Source organism: Microtus pennsylvanicus, chromosome 8 (assembly GCF_037038515.1).
Source record: "Microtus pennsylvanicus isolate mMicPen1 chromosome 8, mMicPen1.hap1, whole genome shotgun sequence".
Taxonomy (NCBI): Eukaryota; Metazoa; Chordata; class Mammalia; order Rodentia; family Cricetidae; genus Microtus; species Microtus pennsylvanicus.
Window position 1 is genome coordinate 15,411,643 of NC_134586.1, and position 15,310 is coordinate 15,426,952.

The 15,310-nt window shown below is 45.8% G+C and overlaps 1 protein-coding gene across 1 annotated transcript in view; it reads right to left on the bottom strand.

The window, feature by feature from the left end:
- Positions 1 to 410: 410 nt before the first annotated feature.
- The window catches only part of Borcs5 (BLOC-1 related complex subunit 5), an 81,707-nt gene continuing 66,807 nt past the window's right edge, over positions 411 to 15,310 (bottom strand). Inside the window, exon 4 of the mRNA XM_075982512.1 lies at positions 411 to 4,222. Within this exon, the coding sequence (XP_075838627.1) occupies positions 3,995 to 4,222 (228 nt within the window). The 3' untranslated portion in view covers positions 411 to 3,994. The remainder of the gene's footprint in view (positions 4,223 to 15,310) is intronic.

A 15,310-nucleotide genomic window follows, 5' to 3' on the forward strand; every position in this document is an offset into this window, starting at 1 on the left:
GCCACTCTACAAGTATGAAAACATCTGCACATAGAACAAGAGGTGAAGGCCAGCTTCAGTTGCCTTTCACTGTAATAAAGAATCTGCAGTCAGTGTTCTGTTTGTCCCTAAATACAGGTAAGTGCATCACAGGGAAGCAAAGCAGGATCTTAGAGGCAGGGTGGAGCCCTGGTTTAAAAAGCAAGGAGGAAGGGAAAGAGGGAGGAACACCCCATGCTGGGAGCTCACAGTCTAAACAGGTAAAGATGCTCTCCAGGTGCTGGGTGTCTGTTATCCTAGCACTCAGGGAAAGAGACTGGTGTGTGATAAGAGCGGTGGGGCTGTGTCCCCGGCACCCGGCCGCCTGCACGGCTAGCTTTATACCCGAAATAATTACACGGAAAGTGTATTTTTTTAAACCCTGCTTGGCCCATTAGTTCCAGCCTCTTATTGGCTAGCTCTTACATATTGATCTAACCCATTTCTAATAATTTGTGTAGCCCACAAGGTGGCTTACCAGGGAAGATCTTAACCTGTGTCTGTATGGAGTAGGAGAACCATGGCGACTCTCTGAATCTGCTTCTTTCTCCCAGCATTCTGTTCTGTCTACTCCGCCTACCTAATTTTCTGTGCTATTAAAGGGCCAAGGCAGTCTCTTTATTTAACCAATGAAATTAACACAAAACAGAAGACTCTCCCCCATAAGACTGGACCATCAGAAAGTTGAGATCCTCAGCTACATAGCGAGTTCAAGGCCAGCAGCGTGGCTTCCGTGAAACTCTATCTCAAGAACCAAAACAAACAACTAGAGTTAAGTATCATAGATTTCACAGTGGATGGGAAGTGAGAGATTGTTCTCTCAAGGGCATGCTTGCCAATGACCAGACTTCCTTCCACCAGGCCCCATCTCCTAGGTCCCCCTCTTCCCAACAGCACCATTTTCTGGGGACTGACTGGGCTTTTCACATTCATGGACCTTTGAGGGACATTAGCTCCAAACTATAGTATTGAGGCTCAGGGAAATAAAAATGGCTTACCAAAAAATTAAACTTCCATCCAGGGCTCTCTGACAACTCCAGGCTATTTCTTCATTTCCACAAAAACCTGTACTGGCCACATAGAATAGCAGTCATCCAAGAGACACAGCATGAGGATGTTTTGACACATCACTCGCCTTCCCAGATTCCCTTGGAAAAGGACCCCAGAAGCCCTCGGCAGCTTCTCCTCACACAGGAGCTTTCATCCAGGTGCAAGGATGCTCTGAAGAAGCCAACACTCCCCAGGCTGGAGCAGATCCCAGTAGCGGTGTAGAAGACGGAAGGGGGCGCACCCTCTTCCAAATCTCAGCGGAACTTTGCTGGTGGCCAGCCTCACCCTAAAGGAGACCAGAAGGGGCTTCTAGAAAATAGTTCAGCGCCAGGCGGTGGTGGTGCACACCTTTAATCCCAGCACTCGGGAGGCAGAGGCAGGCGGATCTCTGTGAGTTCGAGACCAGCCTGGTCTACAAGAGCTAGTTCCAGGACAGGCTCCAAAACCACAGAGAAACCCTGCCTTGAAAAACAAAACAAAAAAAAAAAAAAGAAAGAAAGGAAGAAAGAAAAATAGTTCAGCTTAGCCAAGCTCACACCACCTTCCCCACCCCACAGCAACACATTAAACTAGGAGGATCCCCAACACAAGCTCTAGCCTCGCCCTAATTTCTTGAAGAAAGCGAGCTGGCTGCTGCAGCTTCTTTCATCCCCAACCCTTCTGCCATGAAATGAGGAGATGGCCGGAGCGCGCAGCCCTCGGGCTGAGTCTGCGCTGCACTTCAGGCGTTCACTACGCAAAGTCAAGTTGATGGCAGCGCAACGGAAGCCTGCACTGTACACACAGCTCTGAACGATCAGCCCTTCTTTCTTTGAAGGCTTAGGAGAATCTCTGCATAGAGCTGGGTTCTAAATATTCCAGAAACTCAGGGGAAAACAATGGTGGTGGTGACTGAGAAGAAGCCCCCAGTCCATGTGCACCTCCTGCAGTACTCTGCAACTTTCTGCCCATCTGAAACTTCGAGAAAAGGAAAAAACTATTTCTGAGGACAACTCTGGCTTCATTTAGCTACATCACATATTAAAATGCTTTGTGGAAATAGTATTAAAGCAGTATGAAAAATCAAAAATAAAACGAAATGCTATGGGAGAAAAGATCAATGGAAAAAGAGCAAACTCAGTTTGGAACTCCAGTCTCAGTTATCTGACATCTGAGCATGCCCGGGAGACAGAAGGCAAAGCACTGGAAACACTGGCGGGATTATTCGATGCGGGCTGCCATTCCTTCACCCAGGGCACACTCTAGAACCATCTCAGGGTATTTAGTAGGATTTATGCTACAGAACATCTGCTTTACATTGTAACTCCTGGGAATTGCTCTAGAAATGGCTAAAGCTCCAGTCATGAGAAAAAATATGTACAGACCACCTTCACTGGGGGCTCAACACAGGGAAAACCATGGCCCCACACCCAGCTCGCTGCTGCAGCTCCCCAAAGCTCTCTCAGCCCACCTCACCTCCTTCCACATGAGGGATGAAGACATCAGCCCCTTCCAGACTATGACCCAGAGGCTACCCTGGAAGTGGTAGGTCCTGTCTGGGTTCTTCCAGCTCCGAACAAATGGATAATCTTTATGTATTTAGTCATCTGGAACATACTAGACATGCTGGGAATGGTGAAGTCTGTAACCTTGGCACTGGACACAGAGGCAGGAAGCGGCCACAAGCTCAGCCTGGCCTAGGAGTGAATTCCAGGCCAGCTACAAGTATACAGTCAAGCTTCCTCTGCCATTCAACTGTCTTATGCCCTACATTTTAGTTGGGGTTTTAAAAACATTATAAATTAGTATCTGATCAAGAACCAGGATTTTGTGGGCCTGGTTAGATGGCTCATTGAGTAAAGATGCTTATCATGCAAGCCAAGAGACCTGAGTTCGATCCCCAGAACCCACATAAAGGTGGGAGAGCACCAGCTCCACAAATTTGTCTTCTGACCTCCAAGCACGCACTGTGACAATCCATACACAACACATCATATACACAATCACAATAATAATAAAATTAAAAATAAAAAAGATTAGAATCAGATCAAGTTTAGCTGTTACACAATAAATTAAGCAGATTAATTTTAATCTTATAAAAACACTGAAGGCTCTTCTGGCTCCTGATACTCTGGGTCCTGGAGGAATACAGGCAGCAAGGTAGTGGCTGCAGGCTCCAGCCCCATCTCTCCAGACCCCAGCTCTTCTCTTCTGTCCCGCATTCACTCCACCCCTCCTTCCCTTGGCCTTTCTTCCTTGAACTCCTGAGATGGGCAGAAATTCTTTTCTCAGCTTCATGATCCACAGCAGACAGTGGAAGGCAGAGGCTAGGTAGCCCAACATGTCCCTGGAGCATCAGCGGAGCTCAGCGGGTCTCTGGGTACGATCAGATGTTGGTGCAGACCTTGTTATGGAGGCCGAGGTCTGCCCGCGGTCACAGAAGGCTGAACTCCGTATGGGAGAGCAGCTCTAACAGAGGACAACTTCATGAGTGGGTGAAGGGCGCCTTCAGTTTCCAGCGGCGCACAGGAGGGGCAGGTACCTGGAAACAGGCAGTGTCCCGGGAGGGGAAAAGGACACAGCCAGACAGCCCCCTGATGTGATGGCAGCTGTCGTGGGGACAGAAACGGGACTTAGATCTTATAGTTACGACCACAACCAAGAGAAGCAGGAGTCTCCCGGGTGCCAAGGAGAACACAGTTTCTTAACGCTTTCTCCAGTTTCACTGCAGGAGCTAGTCTATATACACTTTTAATTAAAAAATCTGAGCAAAATAAAAATAACTCTGGAGGCAATGTTCTTTAAAGAACTCATAGGAATTCAGCTGTCCCAACTTCGGGAATCAAGAACGACCACCTGGGAAAGTCGGGTGTCGGTCAACCGCATCTAAGCAAACACTAGGGCCCCGCGAGGCTAGAGGAGCTGCGGCCAGGGGGGCAGGTGCCTGCTAGTGCCGCTCCCGCTCAGGCCGCATGCTGAAGGGCTCCAGGCGCTCAGTCTCGGGCAGCATGCTGTTCAGCCTCTCCATCAGTGGCACCGTCTGGTCGATGCCCATCTGGATGCGGCGCAGTATGGCCGACATCTCGTTAACCTTCTGGATCTGCTCTGCATACTTGGCGTATCTTTTCTGGCGCTCCTGCATGAAGCAAAAGAGGGTTTCCACGGACAGATCCATCTGTAGGAGGCAAACAGAAGCAAACACACACATTATACCCTGTTTAGCAAGTGTCTAGATTAACGGTTCTCAACCTGTGGGCGCGACTCTTGCAGGGGTCGTGTATCAGCTATTTAAATAGCAATATCATCACAGTTATGAAATAGAAACAAAAATAATTTTACGATTGGGGGTCCCCACGACTTGAGGAACCGTATTAAAGGGTCACAGCATTAGGAAGGCTGAGAACCACTGCTCTAGCACAGCAGTGAGCCAGTAAGAGCTGCGTTTTCAATACTCCTATGCCACTCTGTGTACCCGAGTGCTGGTCATGGATGTGCCCGGCAGCCATTTTGTGTGTACCTGAGTCTGGACATGGATGTAACTGGTGCTTATTTCACTGGCATACCACATGGCCATGACCAGGAAATGGGGGGTTTCTATCTGCTATAGTATTAGGGACAACCTCGTAATGGCTGAAGCATTGCACTGTGCTCAGTGGGTGACGGAGATGGTGGAAGGTGAGAACTGACCCCGAGGTGTCCTCTGACCTCCACAGGCACACTCTGGCCCGTTTGCACATGGGTGAGGCTGTGTACACCCAGAGGAAATAAAACATAATTAGTGATCAAGAAAAAAAGCAATGTTGCTGTGTAGTTTTCTTCTGCAGAGAAGGGAACAGAAGGTATAGATTCCAGCAGCTCACTCGACCAAGGCAGTCAGCTCCTCCATTTGGTGCCTACACTCAGGATGCTCGTTTGTTTTCAGTTGTGTGTACTGGGGTGTTCCTTGTGCCGTGCTGCGCTTGTGGGGGTCAGAGCACAACTTGGGGAGTACAGGTTCTTCTCTTCCACCACGAGGGTCCCAGGAATCAAACTCAGGTTATCAGGCTTGGCTGTAAGCACCTTTACCCACTCAGCCATCTCACTGGCCCCAGGATTCTTTCACAGAGAGAAATCTCAACAAGGAATGAGTAAGACACACTCCCAAATATCCCAGGACGGGTCTCAATAGTCCTCAAGATGGTCACTGCCTCTGACACTAGTCAGCTTCCTCTAGAGTTCCACCTGGACACCCAGCCTTCCCAGTGGCTCTCAACCCTCTTAATGCTGTGACCCTTTAATACAGTTCCTCATGCTTGACCCCAACCATAATAAAACTGTTTTCATTGCTACTTTGTAACTGTAATTTTGCTGCGATGTAAACATCTGTTCTCTGATTGTCTTGGGTGATTCCTGTGAAAGGGCTGGCCCCCAAGGTGGTGACCCACAGGTCGAGAACCTATGCTAGATGCTTTGTCTCTGCTTTACAGAGAACTCTCTGAGAGAGAGAGAGAGAGAGAGAGAGAGAGAGAGAGAGAGAGAGAGAGAGAGAGGAGAAGGAAAAAAAGAGGGAGGGAGGGAAGGAGGGAGGGAAGAAGGGAGGAAAGAAGGGAGGGAGGAAAAAGAGTTAATTGCTTCATCCTCACAGGAAAGGACAGCCCTGTGCCTGTCACTGCCCACCAGGACCATCAAATGGGACAAGCTGAGGACCAGAAGGGTGACACCAATGACACCATGGGGCCAGAGAGGTGATTCACAGGTGCCGAGCGCTAAGGCTCAGATCCAAGCACCCACATGGCAGCTCACACCCACCTCATACTCCCATCCCAGGGAGTTTTCTGACCACTAAGGGCTCCTGCACCTGTGTGGTGCACACAGATACACTCAAACACAGTCATACACATAATAAAAGCAACTTTTAATAAAGTTTCAAAGGTAACATTTTAAACTAATAGGAAAAAGCTTGCAGAATATGGCTATGAAGAGAACTCTGCATAGCAGTACAATGTGCATTTTAAGTTAAGTGTATTACAGAAAAAGTTTAGCCAAGCACATACCTTTACTAGAAAGTTCCAGAACAAACAGGGCTACATAGTAAGACCCTATCTCTAAACAAAAAGCAAAAGAAACAACTAAAAACCCTAAGAGTTTATAAAGTAAAAGCCCTCTAGTAAGCTAAAACTAATGTATTGAGGAAACTTTTTTTTGAGGGGGGGTGGTTTAGAGACAGGGTCTCTCTGTAGCTTTGGAGCCTGTCCTGGAACTAGCTCTCTAGACCAGACTGGTCTCCACCGGTCTCTGCCTCCTGAGCGCTGGGATTAAAGGCATGCACCAGCTCTGCCTGGCCAGGAGACGTTTTTCTATAAGGCAGTGTGGCCTGTGTCCAGTGTAGTCAGGTAGAGTAGCTTCCTCAGCGCTCACTGACACCCCGAGTGCCCTCCTGGGCACCCAGCTCTCTAGCTCTATTGCTGCATTGTTGATGTTTGGCTTTGTGGAAGCGAGCAGACCCTTGCCGCCGTGTCTCCAGCTGACATCCAGCCCCAGAATATGCTGTGCAGGCTGCAGCCGAGGACTCACAGGCACTGCCCACAGCCCGAGTGTGTTGCAGCTCCACCATACAGCGGTGCATGCTCACACTTCACATGCCATGAGGAAATTCCCTAACACAGTTCTTAGACCATCTATCTGTCATTAAAGGCCACACCTGTCTTTACAAAGTTGTGGGAAAGAAAACAGTGCACACAGATATCCAACACAGGATTTTTCAAAACCTGGTCTTCATCTCTCTTCTTCCCAGAACATTTTAGTGAAGCTGTGATCAGTCAGGGGGAAAACTTTAGGGGAAGTCACAGCTCCTAGGCCAGGACACAAAGTGCTAACTATACCTCTAGACCACGTGGAGGACCAGAGCACCACGTCAGAGCCTGAACACTCCCTGGAATGCCCCTTCCTCAGCTGCAGAGATATCAGCTGGAGGTAAAGGAGGGCATCTCTTGTGCTTTATACGCCTGCACCCCTCTACAAGGACCCCACACCTACACATGACCCCTTTCTTGACCAAACCCTTACAAGATGCTCATCTCACTCCAAACTTCTGAACACTACGCTCACTCCTCCTGCCCCTCTCTTCCTATTTACTCCCTTCTGCCTCCAGCATAAAGCACAGAATGTCTGACCACGTCGAGCCTCTGAGAAAGGTTTTCACAAAAATGGGAGATCCAAGCCAGGCCTGAAGAAAGCCAATCCTACTTTTCTACAGTGAGATGGGGTGGGGCATTATTAAGACCTCTTCAGTGATTTTCCAATGTTCAGGAGACAAAGAGGAGCTGGTGGGAGGGGAAGAACAAAAGAAATCCACCTGAATGGGAACTCAGTGTCAAAGTTATGTACCTTAAGAGGACGGGCACATGAACTCCCTAGCTTTTAGGAAGCACTGTGCCAGTTGCTCAGTGCTCCTAAGGGCTGGCCACTGGGCCTGCCAAGACGTCCCAAAATAAACCTCTTGTGAGGGGCAGTGGTAGTGGGAAGGGATAACCAAACAGCTCATACAACTGCTCATACTGTAGAACTTTCTCTAGTTATCACGGAATACCTTGCTTAGGAGATCCTCTGCTCTCCATCCTTGATACAACCACAGAGACAGACAGATGAAGTCAGATATAGGAGGTGACCTGAATTGACCCCCCAGGCTCCTATGGGTCATGACTAAAGTGCTTGGCAATCAACTCATTGATCCTGACACGCATGAAGCTCAGTGGTTTTCCAGCCAACTTGTGAAGCATTTGTGAGGATGCACACACTTGCCTGCATGGCCCCATATCCAGCTGGGCATGTAGACACTGCAGGGGAGGTGACACTTCGGGGGGTGAACAATGCAGATGCCATCCTACATCAGTGACTCTCGGTACATGCCATGCGCCATGCTGGCTCCCAAGGACAGAGACACTCAAATCCCAAACTCCTTCCCTCCACACCATTGCTGTGCACATTAACATGACTTTACTCTTCCAGGAAACACAGGCAGGCCCAGAAAGAGAAAAGTGGCAAGTTACTAGGTTATGGGAACTTCTAGAAGAAGCCCTAACTTTTTAAATAAACAATTTGATTTTCTAATAAACAGTGAACAGCTTGTGTTTTAAAACCCTTCCTCCTATGGTCACATGCCTGTGTCCTGGTCTGTTCTGGTGGATGTGTCAGGCACAGCAGCCTTGAGTAACGTTTCTCAGCTCAGCTGGTAGTGAGCTGCTCCCTGTCTGCTTAGTTCCTCCATCCTCTCTGCTGCAGCTGAGGGAGAACATGTGAGTCATGCCCATGGCTTGGCAGGGAGGGAAGCTACAAGAAGCCCAAGCCATGGGGCTTCTGTGGTTAAGAGCCACTGTGCTAGGCCAGGGAGAAACAATTATTGTTGCATAAGCCTCTGCGATGTGGGGGTCTGTGATACTAACACCACAAAGAGATAACGCTGCCCTTAAGATCTCACCATTCAGTTAGCCCCCTCTTCAAACTTTGTCCTCCATCACCACATGCTGTCTCTGACAGCAGAATGTTTCAAAAGACTACTCTGCACAACATGGTATGTGCATACCCCACACATAAATAAATAAATATAAAACAAGAAATGAAAAAAGCAATGCACAGCACACACAAAGAAAATATTCACAACATATATATTTGAGGGATTTGTATCTAGAAAAACAATTAGTATTGTCAATTTGTATTAAGAAAACCCATCGCCGGGCGGTGGTGGCGCATGCCTTTAATCCCAGCACTCGGGAGGCAAAGGCAGGCGGATCTCTGTGAGTTCGAGGCCAGCCTGGTCTACAAGAGCTAGTTCCAGGACAGGCACCAAAGCTTCAGAGAAACCATGTCTCGAAAAGCCAAAAAAAAAAAAAAAAAAAGAAAAAAAGAAAAGAAAGAAAAAAAGAAAGAAAACCCATCAAGTTCTATCAGGACACCAGGGACATTCTGCACAGACACATGAAAGGTGCCTGGTGTAGGAGGTCCTTTTGCCTATGTGTTGCTTTTATTGGTTAATGAATAAAGAAACTGCTTTTGCCTATAGCAAGGCAGAGCTTAGCTAGATGGGGAAAACTAGACTGAATGTTGGGAGAAAGAAGGCCACCGCCAGAGACAGACACTGGATAGAACTTTATCTGGTAAGTGTAGTGAAGAGGCAAGCAGGCCTGCTTTTCATCCTGCCTGGCTCCTGCACGGCTAGCTTAGCCCTGGAAATAACACGGAAACTGTATTCATTTAAACACTGCCTGGCCCATTATCTCCAGTCCCTTATTGGCTAACTATCAAATACTGATCTAACCCATTTCTAATATCTGTATAGCACCACAAGGTGGTGCCTTACCGGGAAAGATTCAGCATCTTTCCTGGCAGCTGGCTCCATGATGTCTGCCTCACTGCCTTCTTCCTCCCAGCATTCTGTTCTGTCCTCCCCGCCTACCTATGTTCTGACCTATCAGGCCAAGCCGTTTTCTTTATTAATTAACCAATGAAAGTAACAGATAGATAGAAGACCCACCTACATCCGGTAAGCCACAGCCATATGGTGATACACAGATTAATGGAGATGGGATAAATTAAGATGTGATGGAGGAGGGTCATCTTTCTATCTGTTGTTTCATTGGTTAATTAATAAAGAAAACTGCTTGGCCTTTAATAGGATAGAAAATTAGGTAGGCAGAGTAGACAGACAGAATGCTGGAAGAAAGAAGCCGAGTCAGGCAGTCACCATGATTCTCCCACTCCAGACAGACACAGGTTAAGATCTTTCCTGGTAAGCCAGCTCGTGGTGCTACACAGAATATTAGAAATGGGTTAGATCAATATGAAAGAGCTAGCCAATAAGAGGTTAAAACTAATGGGCCAAGCAGTGTTTAAAAGAATACAGTTTCCATGTAATTATTTCAGGTATAAAGCTAGCCGCTCTTACTACAACAAAGATGTAACAGTTTACAGATACACAATAAAGACAGATTCAGATAAAAATAAAGGACCTCTAAATGGGTCACAGTGTTGGATAAATATATATGTAGACCTGGGAGAGAGAGGAAAAATACTATAAAAGGAAGTAAATTGTTTTAAAAAATAAAGCAAAGTCTTTCAAGAGACAGAGTAAACTTGTAGAAGAAGTAATAGAAATAAAGAAAAATAAAGATGGAATATACACAGAGAGTCCGGATTATATACATTGTTGTATTTTCTTTGAATTTTTTGACTGTGAAGTAGCTAACTAACCAACATATATAATTTAAAGGTATCTTGTCTTCAAAATTTGTGTCTAAGGATATGTTGTTTTAGAAAAGAGGTTCTGCTTTTGTTTACAGAGAGGATGAGAACCTGTGTAATCTTTCCAGACTAATATGGTTTGATGGACCAAGATCCCCTGAAAGGCCAATGAACACCCCTGAAAAATTACTTCACCCAACAAAAAGAAGAAAGCATTTGGAGAGAACTATGCCCAAATTCCCTAAATGACTGTTTATAAATGTTTGTTTATATTTAAAGGGGGGGACACACTATAGAGATTTGCATTGGTATGGATCTTGCTTTCTTGATACAAAGTTAAGGTCCATTTTGTTATATGTATATTTTAGCTCTTAATTAAGGTATTGTGTTTGTGCAGCTCATTTAAAAATGTAATGTATAATTAAGAAATATAGGTTAATAGTCATCTATAATAATCAAGCTTGTAGTCTTGTTAGATTTTCTAGATGTATAAAGGTATATTTCATATGGATAGTTATTCTTCAAACCCCTCAAAGACTGCTGAATATGGCATTTAAAATGTTTTAATAACTTAAGACTTTCATAAAAATGAGACACATCTGTTCCTGGCAGCACCAATTACTTCAAGAGGAAGATGGGCATCGAAGAGGCTCCTTATAGAGTTTGCTAGCCATTTGGGTAAGAAACTGCTCTTGCCTGGACTGCTTGATGTTATGCTGTATGAACTGGACATGCAGGACCCATGGAGAGATGACTGCTGAACTTGCCTAAAGGTGAGATGGTCCTTCAGGGTTCCTGCTTCATGAAAGAGTCTGTCAGACATTCTGCAGGACACAGAAGAAAGTGGCTGACAAGCTGCCAATACAGGTGGAACTGTCTTTGAAATTTCCTGCTTCATGGAAAAGTCTGAAAGATACTATGGGCTTGTAGGCTGAAGATGTATGCCCCAGTGGTACAGAAGAACTTTGGGTGACTGTCCAGGTAGTGAGATGTCTCTGTCAATTCGAAAGTTTTGGAAGTTGCTTACAATGCATTTCCTGTTTACTTAGGTAATATTACATCCTTCTGGAGTCTTTGATGGAGTTGAATAATAGATAGTAATAATATAGTTTTCCTTAGTTATGATAAAAGATAAAGTAGATATAAATACTGTAACTGTAATTCTTGCTTGATACTTGTTTTCTATATGTAATTTTAGTATGTTAAATTAAAACCTTCCTTTTAGACAGAAAAGGGGAAATGGTGTGGGAAGTCTTTCTGTCTATGTGTTGCTTTTATTGGTTAATGAATAAAGAAACTGCTTTGGCTCATAGCGAGGCAGAACTTAGCTACGCAGGGAAAACTAAACTAAATGCTGGGAGAAAGAAGGCGAAGTCAGTGATGTAATGATCATTCTGCCTCATTGTTAAGAGACAAGCCATGCCCATTCCCTCCCCTGTCTGCTGAGACAGGCTGATCTTCAGCTTCCAGCCTGAGTTTTCTCTCTTTTCTGGCTCCCTCTCGGAGAGGCAGCTTCGGTCTCTCCTCTCTCTCTCTCTGCCCTTCTTCTCCCCTTCTCCCTTCCCTTCCATAACCACTAAATAAATATCCAACCTCACTCTGCATGGTGTGCCTATCTGTCTGTCTCTCACCTGCTGCTGCCACATAGCTCGCTGCAGGGGACGCTGCCAGGGACAAGCCACCTTCAGAGACCTGCCACATGGTCTCATGCACCATCCCTGCCTGGGATTGGCTGTTCTTGGGACCCCCTGCCCACTGCCTGCTGCTGCTGGGGATCCTGCAAGCAAGCTACTCAGGGGTCCGCAGCAATTTCTAATAATCCATTACGAGTGAGACGCCATGTAGCCGCCAGAATGAGACGCCATGTAGCCGCCACCAGAGACAGATGGAACTTTTTCCGGTAAGCCACAGTCATATGGTGATACACAGATTAATGGAGATGGGTTAAATTAAGATGTAACAGTTAATAAGAAGCTATAGCTAATGGGCCAAGCAATGATTTAATTAATACAGTTTTTGTGTGGTTATTTTGGGAGTGTGGGCAGCTGGGAAATGAACAAGCTGCCTTATACAACAGGTGCCCTGAAACTTAGGTGACCACAGTGGAGCCTGAGCAGAGCAGCCCTGGAGGGAAAGACAAATAATACCTGACTCCAAGACATACTATGAAACTACAGAAGTCAAAACAGACACATTGACCAATGGACCGAACACAGCCCAGAAATAAAATCCACATGTTTACAGCACTAAGAACACACATTAAAAAGAATAGTCAGCCTAGACACCCATCAAGAGATGAGTGGTTCTTTCCATCCATCCAGAGAGTTTGTTCAGATAGAAGAATGAATAATAGGAAAATAGAATTATGTCATCTGCTAGGAGAATTGATAGAACTGGAGACTGTCATTGTAAGCAAAATAAGCCTGGCTCAGATGTTGCATGGTTTCTCACATATGAAGAATCTAGATGATTTTCTTTGTGCTATACCACTATTTAACTTTATATAGTTTTTATACCACTAAAAACTTCACGAAGCTGTTACCAAACTAAAATACGACATTCAGGGTAAGCTGAATCTGTGTTCCCAGGCCACAGTCGCAAATTTTTGGCTTCAGAATAAACTATCTTATTCTCTGAGGTGAGAGCTGTGTTTTTATATGATCATAAAATAAGTCACTAAGGAGTGTGCCTCTGTTTTGTTAAACATCAAGTGAACCTGGGGTGGGGGAGGCAAAGCAGCAGGGAGTCAGTGAAGACACTGGAATGGGTCATTGGCCTGGAGGGAAGACCCAGGGACTGCCTGGAATAGCTCCCATCCCTTCAGGGGAGCTAGGGGAACGAGGCTAAGAAGAGCCAGCGGGCACAGGGTGGGCATGTTTAGGAAAGAGGCCCAGCCAGATGCTATCATGCAGCTGTATTAAGTGAGCCCTGGGAGCCCTGCCACAATGAGGACAGCAAAAAGCTATGCTCGGTTTACATCTTGTTGCTTTTATGTGTTTATGATGTGTGTGTGTTTGAGTGGCTTGTGCCACGAGGTATGTGTGGTTAGTGGACAACCTCAGGCATCAATCCTCACCTTCCACTTGGTTTGAGAGTCTTTGTTTTCCTTCTGGGTACACCAGGCTAGGTGACCTATGAGCCTCTAGATTTCCCCTGCCTCTTCCTCCCATCTCACTTAGAAGTGCTGGAACTACGCACTACCATACCTGGCTTATCTGAATTTTTGGGATTAGCACTCAGGTCCTCTGCTCAATTTTCAAATCACTCTGCAGACCCTGGGGCTTCCAGGCTCATGACTGTCCTTTGTCTCTGAGTAGTTCCTCCTGTCAAATGTACAGTGGCCACTGATGGTTCCTGTGTCCACTGGGCTCACACATCCAGCCTCAGAAGGGGCCTGCTCCAGTGGTGCTGTTCCTCACTGGGCTGAGATTCCCAATGGTTCACCTCCCACACCTGGACAGAGCTCGACTCTGAGTAGGTCAGCCTTCCAGAGCCTGCAGATGGCCTATGCAGACACAAGAAAGTTTTTCCAAGTTCCAAGCTAGGGCTTTGGAGCATGGAATGATGAGAGAGGTAACCACAGGAACAATACAATGATCAGGAGGCCAAGGAGCCATTCCAATGTGACATGCAGACATACAGCACCCGTGTCTAAAGACTGTCTGAAAGTAACAGAACTGTGTCTAAAGACTGGGTTCACATACGGCCGATTACCTTTGGAGGCTTCAGTTACTTAACAGCTCTGAACCTCAGCTTCTTAATTCCTCAACTGGAGATAGTAAAAGTGCCTTCCCTATGGGTGGATATGAGGATTACAGGACAGAATGTAGGCAATGTCTATAAGAGGCAGAAAACAGGCTTTGTAACAATCATGTGAACTGAAACAGGAATCCATGCTGTGGGATAATGCTCTTGTACACTCTAAAGATTTGCCACTCATATTGGTTTAATAAAATGCTGATTGGCCAGTAGCTAGGCAGGAAGTATAGGTGGGGTGACCAGACTAGGAGAATTCTGGGAAGAGGAAAGGCAGAGAGAGTCAGTTACCAGCCAGACACAAAGGAAGCAAGATGAAAATGCTGTACTAAGAAAAGGTACCAAGCCATGTAGCTAGACATAGACAAGAATTATGGGTTAATTTAAGTTGTAAGAGCTAGTTAATAATAAGCCCGAGCTAATAGGCCATTTTATAATTAATATAAACCTCTGTGTGTTTCTTTGGGACTGAAGAGCTGTGGGACCAAGCAGAACAGAAACTTCCATCTACAAATACAGTCTCTTCAAGACCGAAAAGCATCCTTACAGGGAAAGTGATGTGCAACTGAAGTGTGCAGACCCTGTTGCAAAGATGGAGGTGTGTGTGTCTCATCTCCAAAGGCCAGAGCCATTCTCAGGCCTTGGATCACAATACAGTTTCCCATTGTGGGTCTCCCCAGACTTAAGTCTTTGGTATGAACTTCTGACCTATAAAATCTTACAACTTGTTCCCCTCCAAGTTTCCCAACAGAACTAAACTATCACACACTACCAAGGACCCCAAGATCTAGTTACCAAAAAGTCCTTCCTGTCCTTTATTTGTTATCAGTTTGTAGTACCAGGGATGGGACCCTTGACCAATACTGGGCATATGCTCTGGCCTTGGCCTCAAGTCTTTTTAGTTGCTGTCTTCAGCTATGAGTATAAGTAACTCTTACAACTGCTTAGTCAGACCCAATATGATAACAATAAAAACATGTAAGTATGCATAAGTACATATGTTTTTAGAAATATTTTATCAGTACCAGGAATTGAACCCAGAGCCTTATTCATGCTATGCAAACCTGAGCCATATCCCCAGCCCTTTATAAGACATTCTGAAAACATGCCAGCCACGGGGGCACACACCTTAATCCCAGCACTAGAGAGGCAGAGGCAGGCAGGTATCTGAGTCCAAAACCAGCCAGTGATATAGTGACCGCCCAAAATAAAAGCAAGCAAACAGCTTCCTTTTTTCTCCAATACGTAAGTAAAAAGGAAATGTGAGGTGGATATTGTATTATACATCTGT